The 12,602-nt window shown below is 38.5% G+C and overlaps 1 protein-coding gene across 1 annotated transcript in view; it reads right to left on the reverse strand.

The window, feature by feature from the left end:
* Positions 1-12,602, reverse strand: part of Dnah14 (dynein axonemal heavy chain 14) — a 184,436-nt gene that overhangs the window by 97,189 nt on the left and 74,645 nt on the right. The window contains 5 exon segments of the mRNA XM_040738878.1: positions 2,690-2,898; positions 5,235-5,328; positions 7,955-8,170; positions 9,518-9,652; positions 12,203-12,292. Coding sequence (XP_040594812.1) covers positions 2,690-2,898; positions 5,235-5,328; positions 7,955-8,170; positions 9,518-9,652; positions 12,203-12,292 — 744 coding nt within the window.

Raw genomic sequence — 12,602 nt, forward strand, 5'->3', positions numbered from 1 at the left:
CCCAAGAATCAAGCTGGTGTAGTTATCCTAGTATTGAACAAATTAGACTCAAACTAAAATCTATCAAAAGAGATGAGGAAGGTCATTTCATATTCTTCACAGGAAAAATCCATCAGGACAAAGTCTCAATTCTGAACATCTGTGCTCCAAATACAAAGGCACCCACGTTCATAAAAGAAACATTATTAAAATTCAAATCACACATAAGACCTCACACAGTTATAATGGGAGACTTCAACACCCCACTCTCACCACTATACAGGACCACCACACAGAAACTTAACAAAAAAACAAAGGAACTAACAGAAGTGTTGACCCAGTTGGGTTTAACAGACATCTATAGAACATTCCATCCAAACACAAAAGAATATAACTTCTTCTCAGCACCACATGGGACCTTCTCTAAAATCGGCCACATACTTGGCAACATAGCAAACCTTGACCGTGTACAAAAAATTGAAAACCCCTCTGTATCTTATCAGACCACCATGCTTTAAAGTTAGAATTCAACAACAACACAAATTGCAGAAACCCTACAAACTCATGAAAATTGAGCAATGTGAAATTGTACCATTCTTCAAGGAAGAAATAAAGAAATTAAAGACTTTCTAGAATTCAATGAAATGAAGACACACTATACCCGAACTTATGGGACACTTTGAAAGTAGTACTAAGAGGAAAATTCATAGCACTAAGTGTTCATATGAAGAAACTGGAGAATAGTCACACTAGAGAATTAATAGTACAACTGAAAGCTCTAGAAACAAAAGGAAACACATTCACCCAGGAGGAGTAGAAGCCAGGAAATAATCAAATTGAGGGCTGAAATCAATAAAGTAGAAACAAAGAAAACAATACAAAGAATCAATGTAAGGAAGAGTTGGTTCTTTGAGAAAATTAACAAAATAGACAAACCTTTATCCAAATTAACCAAAAGGCAGAGAGATAACATGCAAATTAACAAAATCAGGGATGAAGAGGGGGACATGACAATGGACACTGAGGAAATCCAGAGAACCCTCAGGTCATACTTAGGAAACCTGTACTCCACAAAATTTCGAAAACTTAAAGGAAATGGACAATTTTCTGGATAGCTATCACTTACCAAAATTAAATCAAGAGCAGATAAGCAATCTAAACAGACCTATAACCCCTAATGAAATAGAAGCAGTCATCAAAAGTCTCCCAACCAAAAAGCCCAGGCCCAAATGGCCTCAGTGCAGAATTCTACCAGAAATTCAAAGAAGAGCTAAATCCAATACTCCTCAAAGTGTTCCACACAATAGAAGCAGGAGGTTCATTGCCTAACTCTTTTTACGAGGCTACAATTACCTTGGTACCCAAGCCACACAAAGACACAACTAAGAAAGAGAACTACAGACCAATATCCCTCATGAACATTGATGCAAAAATACTCAATAAAATACTAGCAAATTGGATCCAAGAACACATCAGAAAAATCATCCACCGTGATCAAGTAGGCTTCATCCCAGGTATGCAGGGATGGTTCAACATTAGAAAATCTATCAATGTAATTTACCATATAAGCAAACTGCAAAAGAAAAACCACATGATCATCTCACATGATGCTGAAAAAGCCTTTGACAAAATCCAACACCCCTTCATGGTAAAGGTCCTGGAGAGAACAGGGATAACAGGAACATAACTGAACATAATAAAAGCAATATACAGTAAACCAACAGCTAACATCAAACTAAACAGAGAGAAACTCAACGCGATTCCTCTAAAATCAGGAACAAGACAAGGCTGTCTACTCTCTCAATATCTCTTCAATATTGTACTTGAAGTTCTAGCCAGAGCAATAAGACAAGAAAAGGAGATCAAAGGGATACAAATTGGAAAGGAAGAAGTCAAGCTTTCACTATTTGTGGATGATATAATAGTTTACATAAGTGACCCGAAAAACTCTACATGGGAACTCCTATAGCTGATAAACACTGTCAGCAAAGTGGAAGGATACAAGATTGACTAAAAAAAATCAATAGTCCTATTATATACAGAGAGGGAGCTGGGAGAAAGAGAGAGGGAGTAGAGGAGGGGAGAGGAAGACGATATCCAGAGATCTACAAGGATGACACCAACTGGCAAACTAAGCAATAGTGGAGAGGCTACCTTAAGTGCCCTACCTTGTATGCCATCCTAGACCCTCTATCCAGTAGCTGATGGAATCAGAAGCAGATACCCGCAGCTAAACACTGAACTGAACTGGAAACCAGTTGCAGAGAGAGAAGAGCGATGAGCAAAGGGGTCAAGGCTGGGCTGGTGAAACCCACAGAAACAGCTGACCTGAACAAGGGGCAGCTCATGGACCCCAGACCGATAGCTGAGAGGCCAGCATGGGACTGATCCAGACCCCCTGAACGTGGGTGTCAGTGAGGAGGTCTTGGCATTTTTGGGGGGCCTCAGGCAACAGATTATCCCTGGCATCCAAATGGCCTTTGGGAGCCCATTCCACATGGAGGGATGCTCTCTCAGCCTGGACACATGGGGGAGGGCCTAGGCCCTGCCCTGGGGCAATATGACAGACTTTGGAGATCCCCCATGAAGGACCTCACTCTCCCTGGATAGGGGAATTGGGATGGGAGTAGGAGTGGAGGGAGAGGGAGCTGGGACTGACATGTGAAGCAAGCTTGTTTCTAATTTAAAAACATTAACTAAAAAGACTTACCATGTACACCACAGCACAGCGGGTGACGATAGAAGGAGTACTGTTCAAGAGAGAGTCCACTTCAAAAATCATCCTGATCCTGTCAGTCAGGGCAATCCTCTCGCAGTTAGCCAGGCACAGCATTCTGTTTTCATCGAGCAGAGTGTTTAGATTTTCTATCCACAAGGTATCAATTGGGCCATCTAACACAATCCACTGCCAATCAAAATCTGCAAAGAGAAACGTTTTCAATGTAGCTAAGACTAATCTCAGGATTCTTTCACTACAATCTTGACATCTTTCTACTTTTATTAGAAAATAACTTCCTTTTTGTGTGTATATATGTGTGATGTGACGTACATGTATGCCTGTGTGCATGCACATTTGCATACACATGGGCATACATGTGTGAGGGTGTGTATACATGTATGGGCACACGTGTGTAGAGGGCCCCAGGTGCTTCAGATGTCTTCCTCTGCCATTCATCCCTTTTGTTCACGGAGCCATGCTCTCGTACTGGTAATTCTGTCTGGTCTAGCTAACCACTTTGTTCTAAGGGTCTCCGATCTCTGCCTCCTGAATGTTGGGATTAGCACACATACCTGCTTCTGCTTGGATTCTGGGGATCAGCACTCCAGTTCCATGAATGTGTGCTAAGTACCTTATTTACTGAGCTACCCCCGGCCCAACCCCACTCCTGGCCTCTAGAAAATATTTTTTAAGATGAAAACATTGTCCCAGGAAACACTAGAGGGAGTGCTTAGGTTACCCTGGTGCTTGTGTTGGACATGCTCCACTTTCATGAATGGGATACGTGCCTTACACAATAGGCATTATTTACATATACTCTGCAGTACTCATTAAAGTCAATAAATACACTATATGTGTGAAATTGCTTTAAGCATTTTCTGGATGTCCTTAGATTTTTGAAATGCATAATTAACCCTTAAAATCTGAATAGAAGAAAGACAAATGCTTCCATAGTTTTTCAAAATAATGTCATTTGTGAATTTGCATCTTCTACTCAAGAATAGTTTTTAGATATGCTGTTGCTAGGCAATATCAAAGGAAAATCCAAGAGTCAAGTAGATAGCTTAAGCTCTGTCACGCTCAGAACCCATTTACTCCCTTTCCCACACTATCATTTGTCTCCTTGGTGTGCTGTATCACCCCTTCCCACGCCATCGTGGTCTCCCTGGGCTGCTGTAACACCCTCCCCACATCATCATCATCTCCCTGGGCTGCTGTAACACCCCCTCCCCACATCATCATCATCTCCCTGGGCTGCTGTAACACCCCCTCCCCACATCATCATCATCTCCCTGGGCTGCTGTAACACCCCTCCCTTTCCATTCCATCATAGTCTCTCTGGGCTGCTATAACACGACGTCCCTGGCTGGGCAGTGTATAAACAGTTCACATGTGTTCGTCACAGGGCTGAGGGCTGAGATCTAGGTTTTGGAGGATCATCTGGGAAGAGACAGCTTCTTGGTTCAAAGAGGGAACCTCCCTCTTGCTGTATGGTCACATGACAGGAAGACTTTCCCTTGAGTCTCTTTTACAAGGACACTAACTCCATCAGTAGGGGCAGAGCGCATCTTGTATAAGACGCCAATCCCCCACACACGGGTGCATCCTTCAAGACCATTTGCCTTCCCCAAGACCCTACCTTCCAAAATCATTAGCTCGAGGGATAAGATTTTAATATGCAAACTTTGGGGGAAAAGATGCAAACATTCAGAAAATGGTACTGCATGCTATATTTACTACCATGCTCAATGATTTTAGAATACCTCTCAGCCAGGATAAGGGAGGTCATTATGCAGATAGAAAGCAGCTAAACACCCAGAAGACATTCAGGTGTACTTGATGAACCAAAGAGCAGATATAAGATCAAGATAGTCACTGCTGACAAGACGGGCTCTTTCTGCTTGAAATATCTGGCCTAGCCATTATCTTAAAACCTCAAAAGAAAAGCCAACCATATCAGTCATTGCACTTTCCTCAAAATGCCGTTCCAATCCCCAGGAAAGCAGACGCAGCAGGAAAAGTCCTTAGAGTGTGGACCACAAATATACTGCTGGTGGATGAGCTGTTGTGAGACTCAGTCTGGGGTAGGAAAAGGAGGTCCAGGCTCTTCCAGCAGAGAGGCAGCGTCTACAGAGCAGGGGCTGTATTACACTCACTCTGTGCATTAGCAATGAATCTGCTGGGATTGTGTGATTTAGCCAGCAATGCACAGATGGTATTGCATTGCCATTCGGAGACAGGAGGCTGCTTTTGCTGCTTCTCATACCACCATTCCTACCATCAATACCATTTCAGTCCTAATTATTTATAAACTGAAAGGCTACTTAACCTCTAATGGTTATATATTGTAATAAGATGCACACACTGTAAAGCTGTTGTTGTGAGATTAGGAATTTTAAGCAAACACATGAGGAAGAAGTAAATTGTACAAGAATAAAAATATTACTAGTCAAAAATGTCAAGACATAAATGCAGTTCATGCTGACTCAAGATTTATTTTCTATGTTAACATGCTGAATTTAATAATAACACTTACCATGAGTTTCTGGAGTCTTAACATCCTTTTCTACTGCTTTCATAAAAGTATTGTTATCGATATCTGCTGTAGTGGAGGAACCGACTTGGAAAATCTAAATTATATAATGAATAATTAGGATGTAACATTGTACCAGCATTTTTCTATCTTTATCATCAATGTTAAGTAGTTATCATTTTAATATGGGCTTTTATAATTTAGAAATGTTTTTTGAAAGCTTCCTGGTAAATACAAAGCAAAGAGGAGATAAGTTTAGCAAGTGACTGTAAACAATGTAAACATATGAAAACCCAGTGTCAGAGCATCAGGTATACAGAACTAATATTAGTAGATTTAACAGCTGAATGATTCTAGTACATTAATATCAAGGGACTTTAGCATTCTACTTTCACCAATATCAGAACATTTAGCTACAAAAATCAGCAAAGAAACACCACAGATGAACTTCACCAACTGGACCTTATTACATGTCGTACAAAGTAGTCTACCCAACAGCTACAGGAACTCCTGCTTCCTGTTGACATGAAGAACATCCTCCTGAGTAGATCACATCATAGGTCAAGTCCCAACAAATTGCAAAATATGATCACAATGTTTATGACCACAATGCAACATCTGTATCAACAAAACCCTTACAAAGTATATGGTAGATCATGTTGCCTTGAATTCATAGACAACGATTCATCTTTGTCTTCCCAAGCATTGGGATTAACAGTGTGAAACACCATGCCTAGTGCAATTTAACTTCGAAGAACAACAGACTGATTGAGCTTGGTGATATAGGCTTGTCATCCCAGCTACTTAGGATGCTAGGAAAGAATGATTACAAGCTTGAGGCCTGCCTGGCCAGGATAATTAGAGAGATCCTGAGCCAGAAAAGGGGGAGTAGTGCAGATATGGCTCTCAGTGGGAGAAGTTGTGTTGACCATGCACAGAACCCTGAACTCAATTACAGTTCTGCCCCACATAAGACAACTGGCCATCTGAAGACATAAGCAAAATCATCAAACCTTGAGCTGTATTAAGAGAAGGAGAAGATTTACATGAAATTAGAGATGAAAAGAGGCATTACAACAGATACCACAGAAACAGTAAGGATTAATTAAATTTAAAATGAAATGTCAACACACCTGAAAACATAACATAAATGGACAAAATCCTAGACACATACATCTCACCAAGACTGAGTTAAGGAGAAATAAAAAACTCCGGAAGGCCAGTAAATAACAACGAGACTGAATCAGTAACAAAAACTTTCCTCTTCAAACAAAGTTCAGGACTAGAAAGCTCCACAACTGATCAGAAGGATGAATACTAATTCTTCCTCACATATGCTAAAAAGGAATTCTTCTGACTTATTCCATGATACCAAACTGAAAAGGACACAATGGCTAATGACCTTTATCAACAATGGGCTAATGACCTTCATCAAACAAATGCAAAATTCTTGGGCAAAATACCAGCAACTCAAATGCAATATTATACATAAAGGATTTAGCTGTGATCAAGTGGGATATATCCCAAGAATACAACATGCCTTAATGCATACAAATCAAACTCATCGTCATGTCATACATACATACACACAAACTCATACATGCTCTCAAAAAACAAATTGCAAAAATGTATTTGTGCCTCAGTAGATACGAAAGAAGGCATTTGGTAAAAATTTAGCAAACCTTTATGATAAAACTGAAAAAGATGATTCCATTAAGAACAATTGGTAAATGTACTTCATGAGTTTGAGACAATATAAGTGGTTCGTTCATATGGTAGACAAATAACTCATAACTTTCAATATAGAAAGCATCATATTTTCAATATGAAAGGATAGCATCAGCTTAATAAAACTCTTTAAATGACTAGTAATCCGTTTTTAAATCAAAGGTATATTTATGTAGAAATCTCAACATGTTCAATCATTCCTTGTTATCTATAGGGAGACTGTTTCTAGGAAGTTCAGAAAACACAAAACATAAGAGTGCTTAGGTACCTAACATAAAATGGTACAGTATTTACACACAACATACACACATCTTCATGTCTGGATTATGCAACAGGTTAAAGGCTATGTGTGATGTTGTTAGATTGTTTAGGAGACAATAAGGAAAAGTCTGCACACACTTCACACAGACAACATTTCATTTCCAAATCATTTGGATCTATTTTTGGGTGAATCTGCAGAGGTGAAATTCATGGTACTGAGATCTGATTATATTCTCAAAATTGTCCTAAATTCTTTTTGTAAATTACTTTATGAGCTAGCAAATGCAGACTATTATTTTCTATCTTTGCTAATCTCTTTGGTTTAAATATCACCTTTTATTGATATAGCTTACCTACTGAAAATTACCAGTTATCTCACACTTATTAGTTATGAGAACACAACTTTTCATCTTTTGCTACTTAAATTTACTGTTTAGCAAATTTTGCATCAAATAGTTTATTAGTTGTTTTTTTAATAAAATTATCCTCATTTCTTTAATTTGTAAGGTACATTAGTGATACTTAATCACAAGGTTGTTCTCTATTTAGGCTTCTCTTTGAATTCCTTTCAACAATTAACTTCAACTTCATTCTATGGTTTAATGACCATTTAAAAACTAAATAGTAACCCTATCTTGAAAAGTCAAAAAACAAAACACAAAAGATACCCCTAAAACACAATCCCCCAAAACAAACATACCAAACTAAACCAAAATACAACAAAATAAACTTACATTAGAAAAATCTGTGATTCTTGAAATTAGTCCGAGAGTACTGTTTCTCTTGGAGTAGTCTGCAGTGCTAGTATGCACATAGTTTCGAATTGCTGCTGATAATAGCCCATCATTCCATTCCATGGTATTAATGTCCAGATGTCCATATAATTCACTAAGAGTGATACATTTTGGATTCAAAACACAAACATCTACTTTTCCTTTTTTTCCTACAATCTGGGGGCAGGGGATGAGAAATCCAGATTGTTTTAAAAGGAATTAGTTATAGTACAATTACTTAATTTTCTGCACTGTTGTTGCCAACAGGTTTTTAGGAGAAAGCATTTACATCAAACAAAACATCTCCATATAGATAGTTGTTAATAAGAAAGAGTAAAAATGGATTTGTCTTGTTTAAATAAGACACACTATAAAAACCATTAAAACAATCTAAATAGCACAAGTAACTTCTTCAAAAAACGATGTCTTACTGCACTCCATTGCAGAAGGCATCCTTTGATTGGGATGTGGTGTGTTGGGAGCTGGGTGGAGTGGAGTGAGGCCAGGGAGCAAGGTGTACCATTAGTCTGCTTGGGTCTTACCCATGGGTGCTTGGGTCCACCTGAAGAGCTGCTGTTTCAGCTCATACAGATTTAAGCAGGGAAAGGGGCAGACATGATACTGGGAAATACAGCCTCACACAATGCAAGACAAGAGATTATGGGTACACGCATGCAAGTGGTGAGGATCTTTGGGAAATAAGACAGTAAAAAACAAAATAAAACAAAAAAACCACAAGCTGTACATATAGAGGAGCCATGGGAATTCACAGACATCTAATATCTTATCAAAATACATTGTGTATGTCAACCAGTAAAAAAACAAAATAGAGACTAACGGTCATTTTAGTTTTTAAATTTAATTTTATTGCATAGGTGCTTTGTCTGTGTGTATGTCTGTGTACTGTGTGCTTGGCTGTGCCTGTAGAAGCCAGAAGTGTCAGATTGTCTGGAACAGGAGTTACAGATGGTTGTGAGCTGTCATGTGGGTGTTGGGAGTTAAGACCTGGCCTTTGGGAAGAATATTCAGTGCCTTTAGCTGCTGAACTGTCTCTTCAGTGTCTTAACTAGTTCCAATCACCAAAACCCCATATGATAAAGAATAAAGATAAATGTAACATCATATTGAAACATTAAATACATTTTAGGTAAAATAAAGAATAAAACTATAGTTGACAGTCTTGGAGGGGTAATCAATTTAATAACAAAAGAAAAACCACATAAATTTTGGAAAAGAGGTATAATTAATTTTATTTGAAGACGGCTGGATTAATACTCAAAGAATGAATTGGGGCTTGAATTAATCCAGTAAAGAGCTAAATATAAAATATACAAGTCAACTCTTCTATTTTACAGTCCTTATCACCAGTTTGATTGTCTAAATTTCAGAATTCTCACGTACTACAATGATTTCTTACTACAAAACTTCTAGCAATAAATCAAGTAGTTAAAACACAAATGTAGAAAGAATAGGGAAGGTATAAGCTGTGCAGATGGAAAATGCTTTACTTAGAAGGATATTCACCTTTGAGTCAGTTTGCCCTTCTTGAAGTGATATGGTAGATGCAACAGGAAGTATTATTAAGGCTTTCTCTAAAATTTTTCTGACTGTCGTTTTTCCTCCACCTGTTGCGCCCACAAGTATCATACCAACACAAGCCTAAAGTGAAATTCACAGATTAGTGTGATGAGGAACTATTCACGTTTCTCTACAAGTACCTGTCTTGCTTGTACCCGTCCTATCTTCCTTCATATGACTGTTCAATCCATGGCAGTGTGGCCCTCTGCCTTATTGTATCGGCTAAGGCTGAAGGGAGAAGAAATATCCTAACCAAAGAATACCTTTAATTATTGAAGACCCCAAGATGTTGAAGATGCCAGAGTCATGGGACACCTGCCTAGGAAAGCTCTTAACACGGACTGGAACCAGCCCAAGTGAGAGAAATGTGTTGCAGTCAACAAAGTTGAAAACAGTTGGAGATCTGAAGAGTGTTTTGACATTAGACATGGAAATGCAGAGTTTATAGAGTTTACCCAGATGGTTTTCAGTCTTGCTTTGGTCCAGTATTTCCTCACTATGTCCCCTTCCCTATGTTTTGGAATGGTAATGTATATACTGTGCTATTATATGCTGGAAGCATGTGATCTGATTTTTTATTTTGATTTTATAGGGAATTACATTTAAGAGATTTAATGAATGTCAGAAGAGACTTTTAACTTTGGACATCAAATCATTATTGAGACTGTAATAGAGTATTGGGACTTCAGTTTGCATATTGTTACAAGCTTATGGGGGCCAGGAAGTAGAATGTGGCAGTTTGAATGTAACTGGCTCCCATAAGTTCATAGGGAATGGCACTAGTAGGAGGTATCACTTCGTTGAGTAGGTGTGACCTTTTTGGAGGAAGTGTGTCACTTTGGGGGTGAGCTTTGAGGTCTCATATATGATCAAGCCACCCCCAGTGTCTCAGACCACTTCCTGTTTCCTGCAGGTTCAAGATACAGCTCCTTTTGTACTCTCAGCTCCTTCTCCAGCACCATGTCTGCCTGTATGCTTCCGTGTCCTACCATGATCATAATAGACTGAACCTCTGAAACTGTAAGCCACCCAATTAAATGTTTCCCTTTATAAGAGTTGCTATGGTCATACTGTCCCTTCACTGAAGTAGAAATCCTAGCTAAGACAATGAAGTAAAACAAAAATGTATTTGGATTATAGGTCCTATCAGCAAGATTAATTAGTGATCAATATAGTATTGTTCTCTTGGGAACATTCACCAGAAGCTAAGACACTGTATAAATGAGAGGTAGGCACTCTTGGGGGGGCATTCTTCATGGGTCATTAATATTCCTACATGCTGTTGGAGAAGAGGCATTGGCAGCTTATGTTTTTAAGGATGTAAGACAGACTTTGGGGGTGAGAGTGTTGTGGATTGACTGTAGGGTCTTATGCATGCTGAATATGCACACTAGCACTGAGCCACACCCCATTAAACACAAATTTGGTATACAGACTGTATATTTAAAAAGTCTCCATCAGAAACAAAAGTTGGGTAGTTCTGATGCCAGTATTCTTTTAAGAACCCAAGGTTCTCATCACACAACCATGTACAGTGGGCTGGGTGCACTAAACCCAAGGTTCTCATACACATTACCCATGTACAGTGGTTACCAATCCTTGTGTTCCTTTGACAATTGCATCATAGCGAGTGGTGTAAATATGCTAGTATGGCTACTGGTACTGTTGTAACAAACTGTTCTTTGTCTCTGACCTAGGAATCTAGTTCCTCTGCCAATATGAACGTGGGACAGGTTAACTTCACAAACCACAGTGATATTTAAAACTGTGTGGTATAGACACAGATAGAGAAAGAAGCTCCTATAAACTGATACATCAATTTTACTAGATGAGCACACTGGATTTGCCATATAAGTAGCAAGCCAGTGAGGAAAAGACACTGGAAAACTATCTTTTTAGGAAAAAAATTTCTAGCTGACACCTTAAAAATAACTCCAGACAACTTAAAAATAGAAAATGAAAATATTTAAAAATTTTGGGAAAAATTCATAGAAAATGCCTTTACAAAGATAGCTGAAAAGAGTTTTTAAAAAATAAGACACAAAATGCTGAACCCATGATGGAATAGAGCCCACTGCACTAAAATTGTCTTCAATGCAGCTTGAACATAGTAACACTTGTAAAAAGTTGAGACTTAGAGACTTTACTTATAATGTACACAACCACAAAAGAATTATGATATAAAATACATAGTGAGAAGCATGTTATTTCCTAAGAAAAAGATAAATAACCAACTGGAAAATGAGTACAGAAAAAATTTGACAATTAATATAAAACCCAAACAGCTAAAAAGTATTTAAAGAGACATAGTCTCTCACAAAGAATCAGGGCACACACATTCTAGTGTCTGAAAATAAACAACATATATCCAAAGCCAGGAAGAACAGGATGTTTACAGATGGCACGGCAACAGGAGACAAGTTACTTTAGACTACACTTCTAGGGCTCTGACAAATGTATATTAATGAGTAAAAGAAAAAAATCAATTCATTCTGTAGGAAAACACTTAGTATGCCATTGTACTTCAAAGAGTACAATGATCCCTCTCTATTGTTCTTACTGTGTTTTCACCTTTGACCTTACTGACTGAAACTCAGGAAAGAACTTGCTGACATGCCGTTATATACTTACCTGAAGTTGATGGTACAACTGTATGATCTTTTCTTTCTGAGGTGGCCAATGTTGAAAGCCTAATTGTTCTGTTGCAATAGATATTGCTTTCTAAAAGGATATAAACATCTTAAGTACATTATAACTTGAATCTCTTTCTCTCTCTCTCTCTTTGCCACTCTATCTATCATCCCATCCATCCATCCATCCATCCATCCATCCATCCATCCATCCATCCATTTACCTATTTACTGCAGTCTTGGGGATAAAAACCAGGCCCTTGTACAAAGTAGCCTAATGAGGCACCACTGGGCCATACCCCCAGCCCAAACCCTTAAATTGCAATCCTTTGGAACCTCTTAGCTACTTATCATTGTAGTTTACAGTAGTATTTCTCCATCTTTTTAGTTCACCAACTTCT

Source organism: Mesocricetus auratus, unplaced genomic scaffold (assembly GCF_017639785.1).
Source record: "Mesocricetus auratus isolate SY011 unplaced genomic scaffold, BCM_Maur_2.0 Super-Scaffold_100676, whole genome shotgun sequence".
Taxonomy (NCBI): domain Eukaryota; kingdom Metazoa; phylum Chordata; class Mammalia; order Rodentia; family Cricetidae; genus Mesocricetus; species Mesocricetus auratus.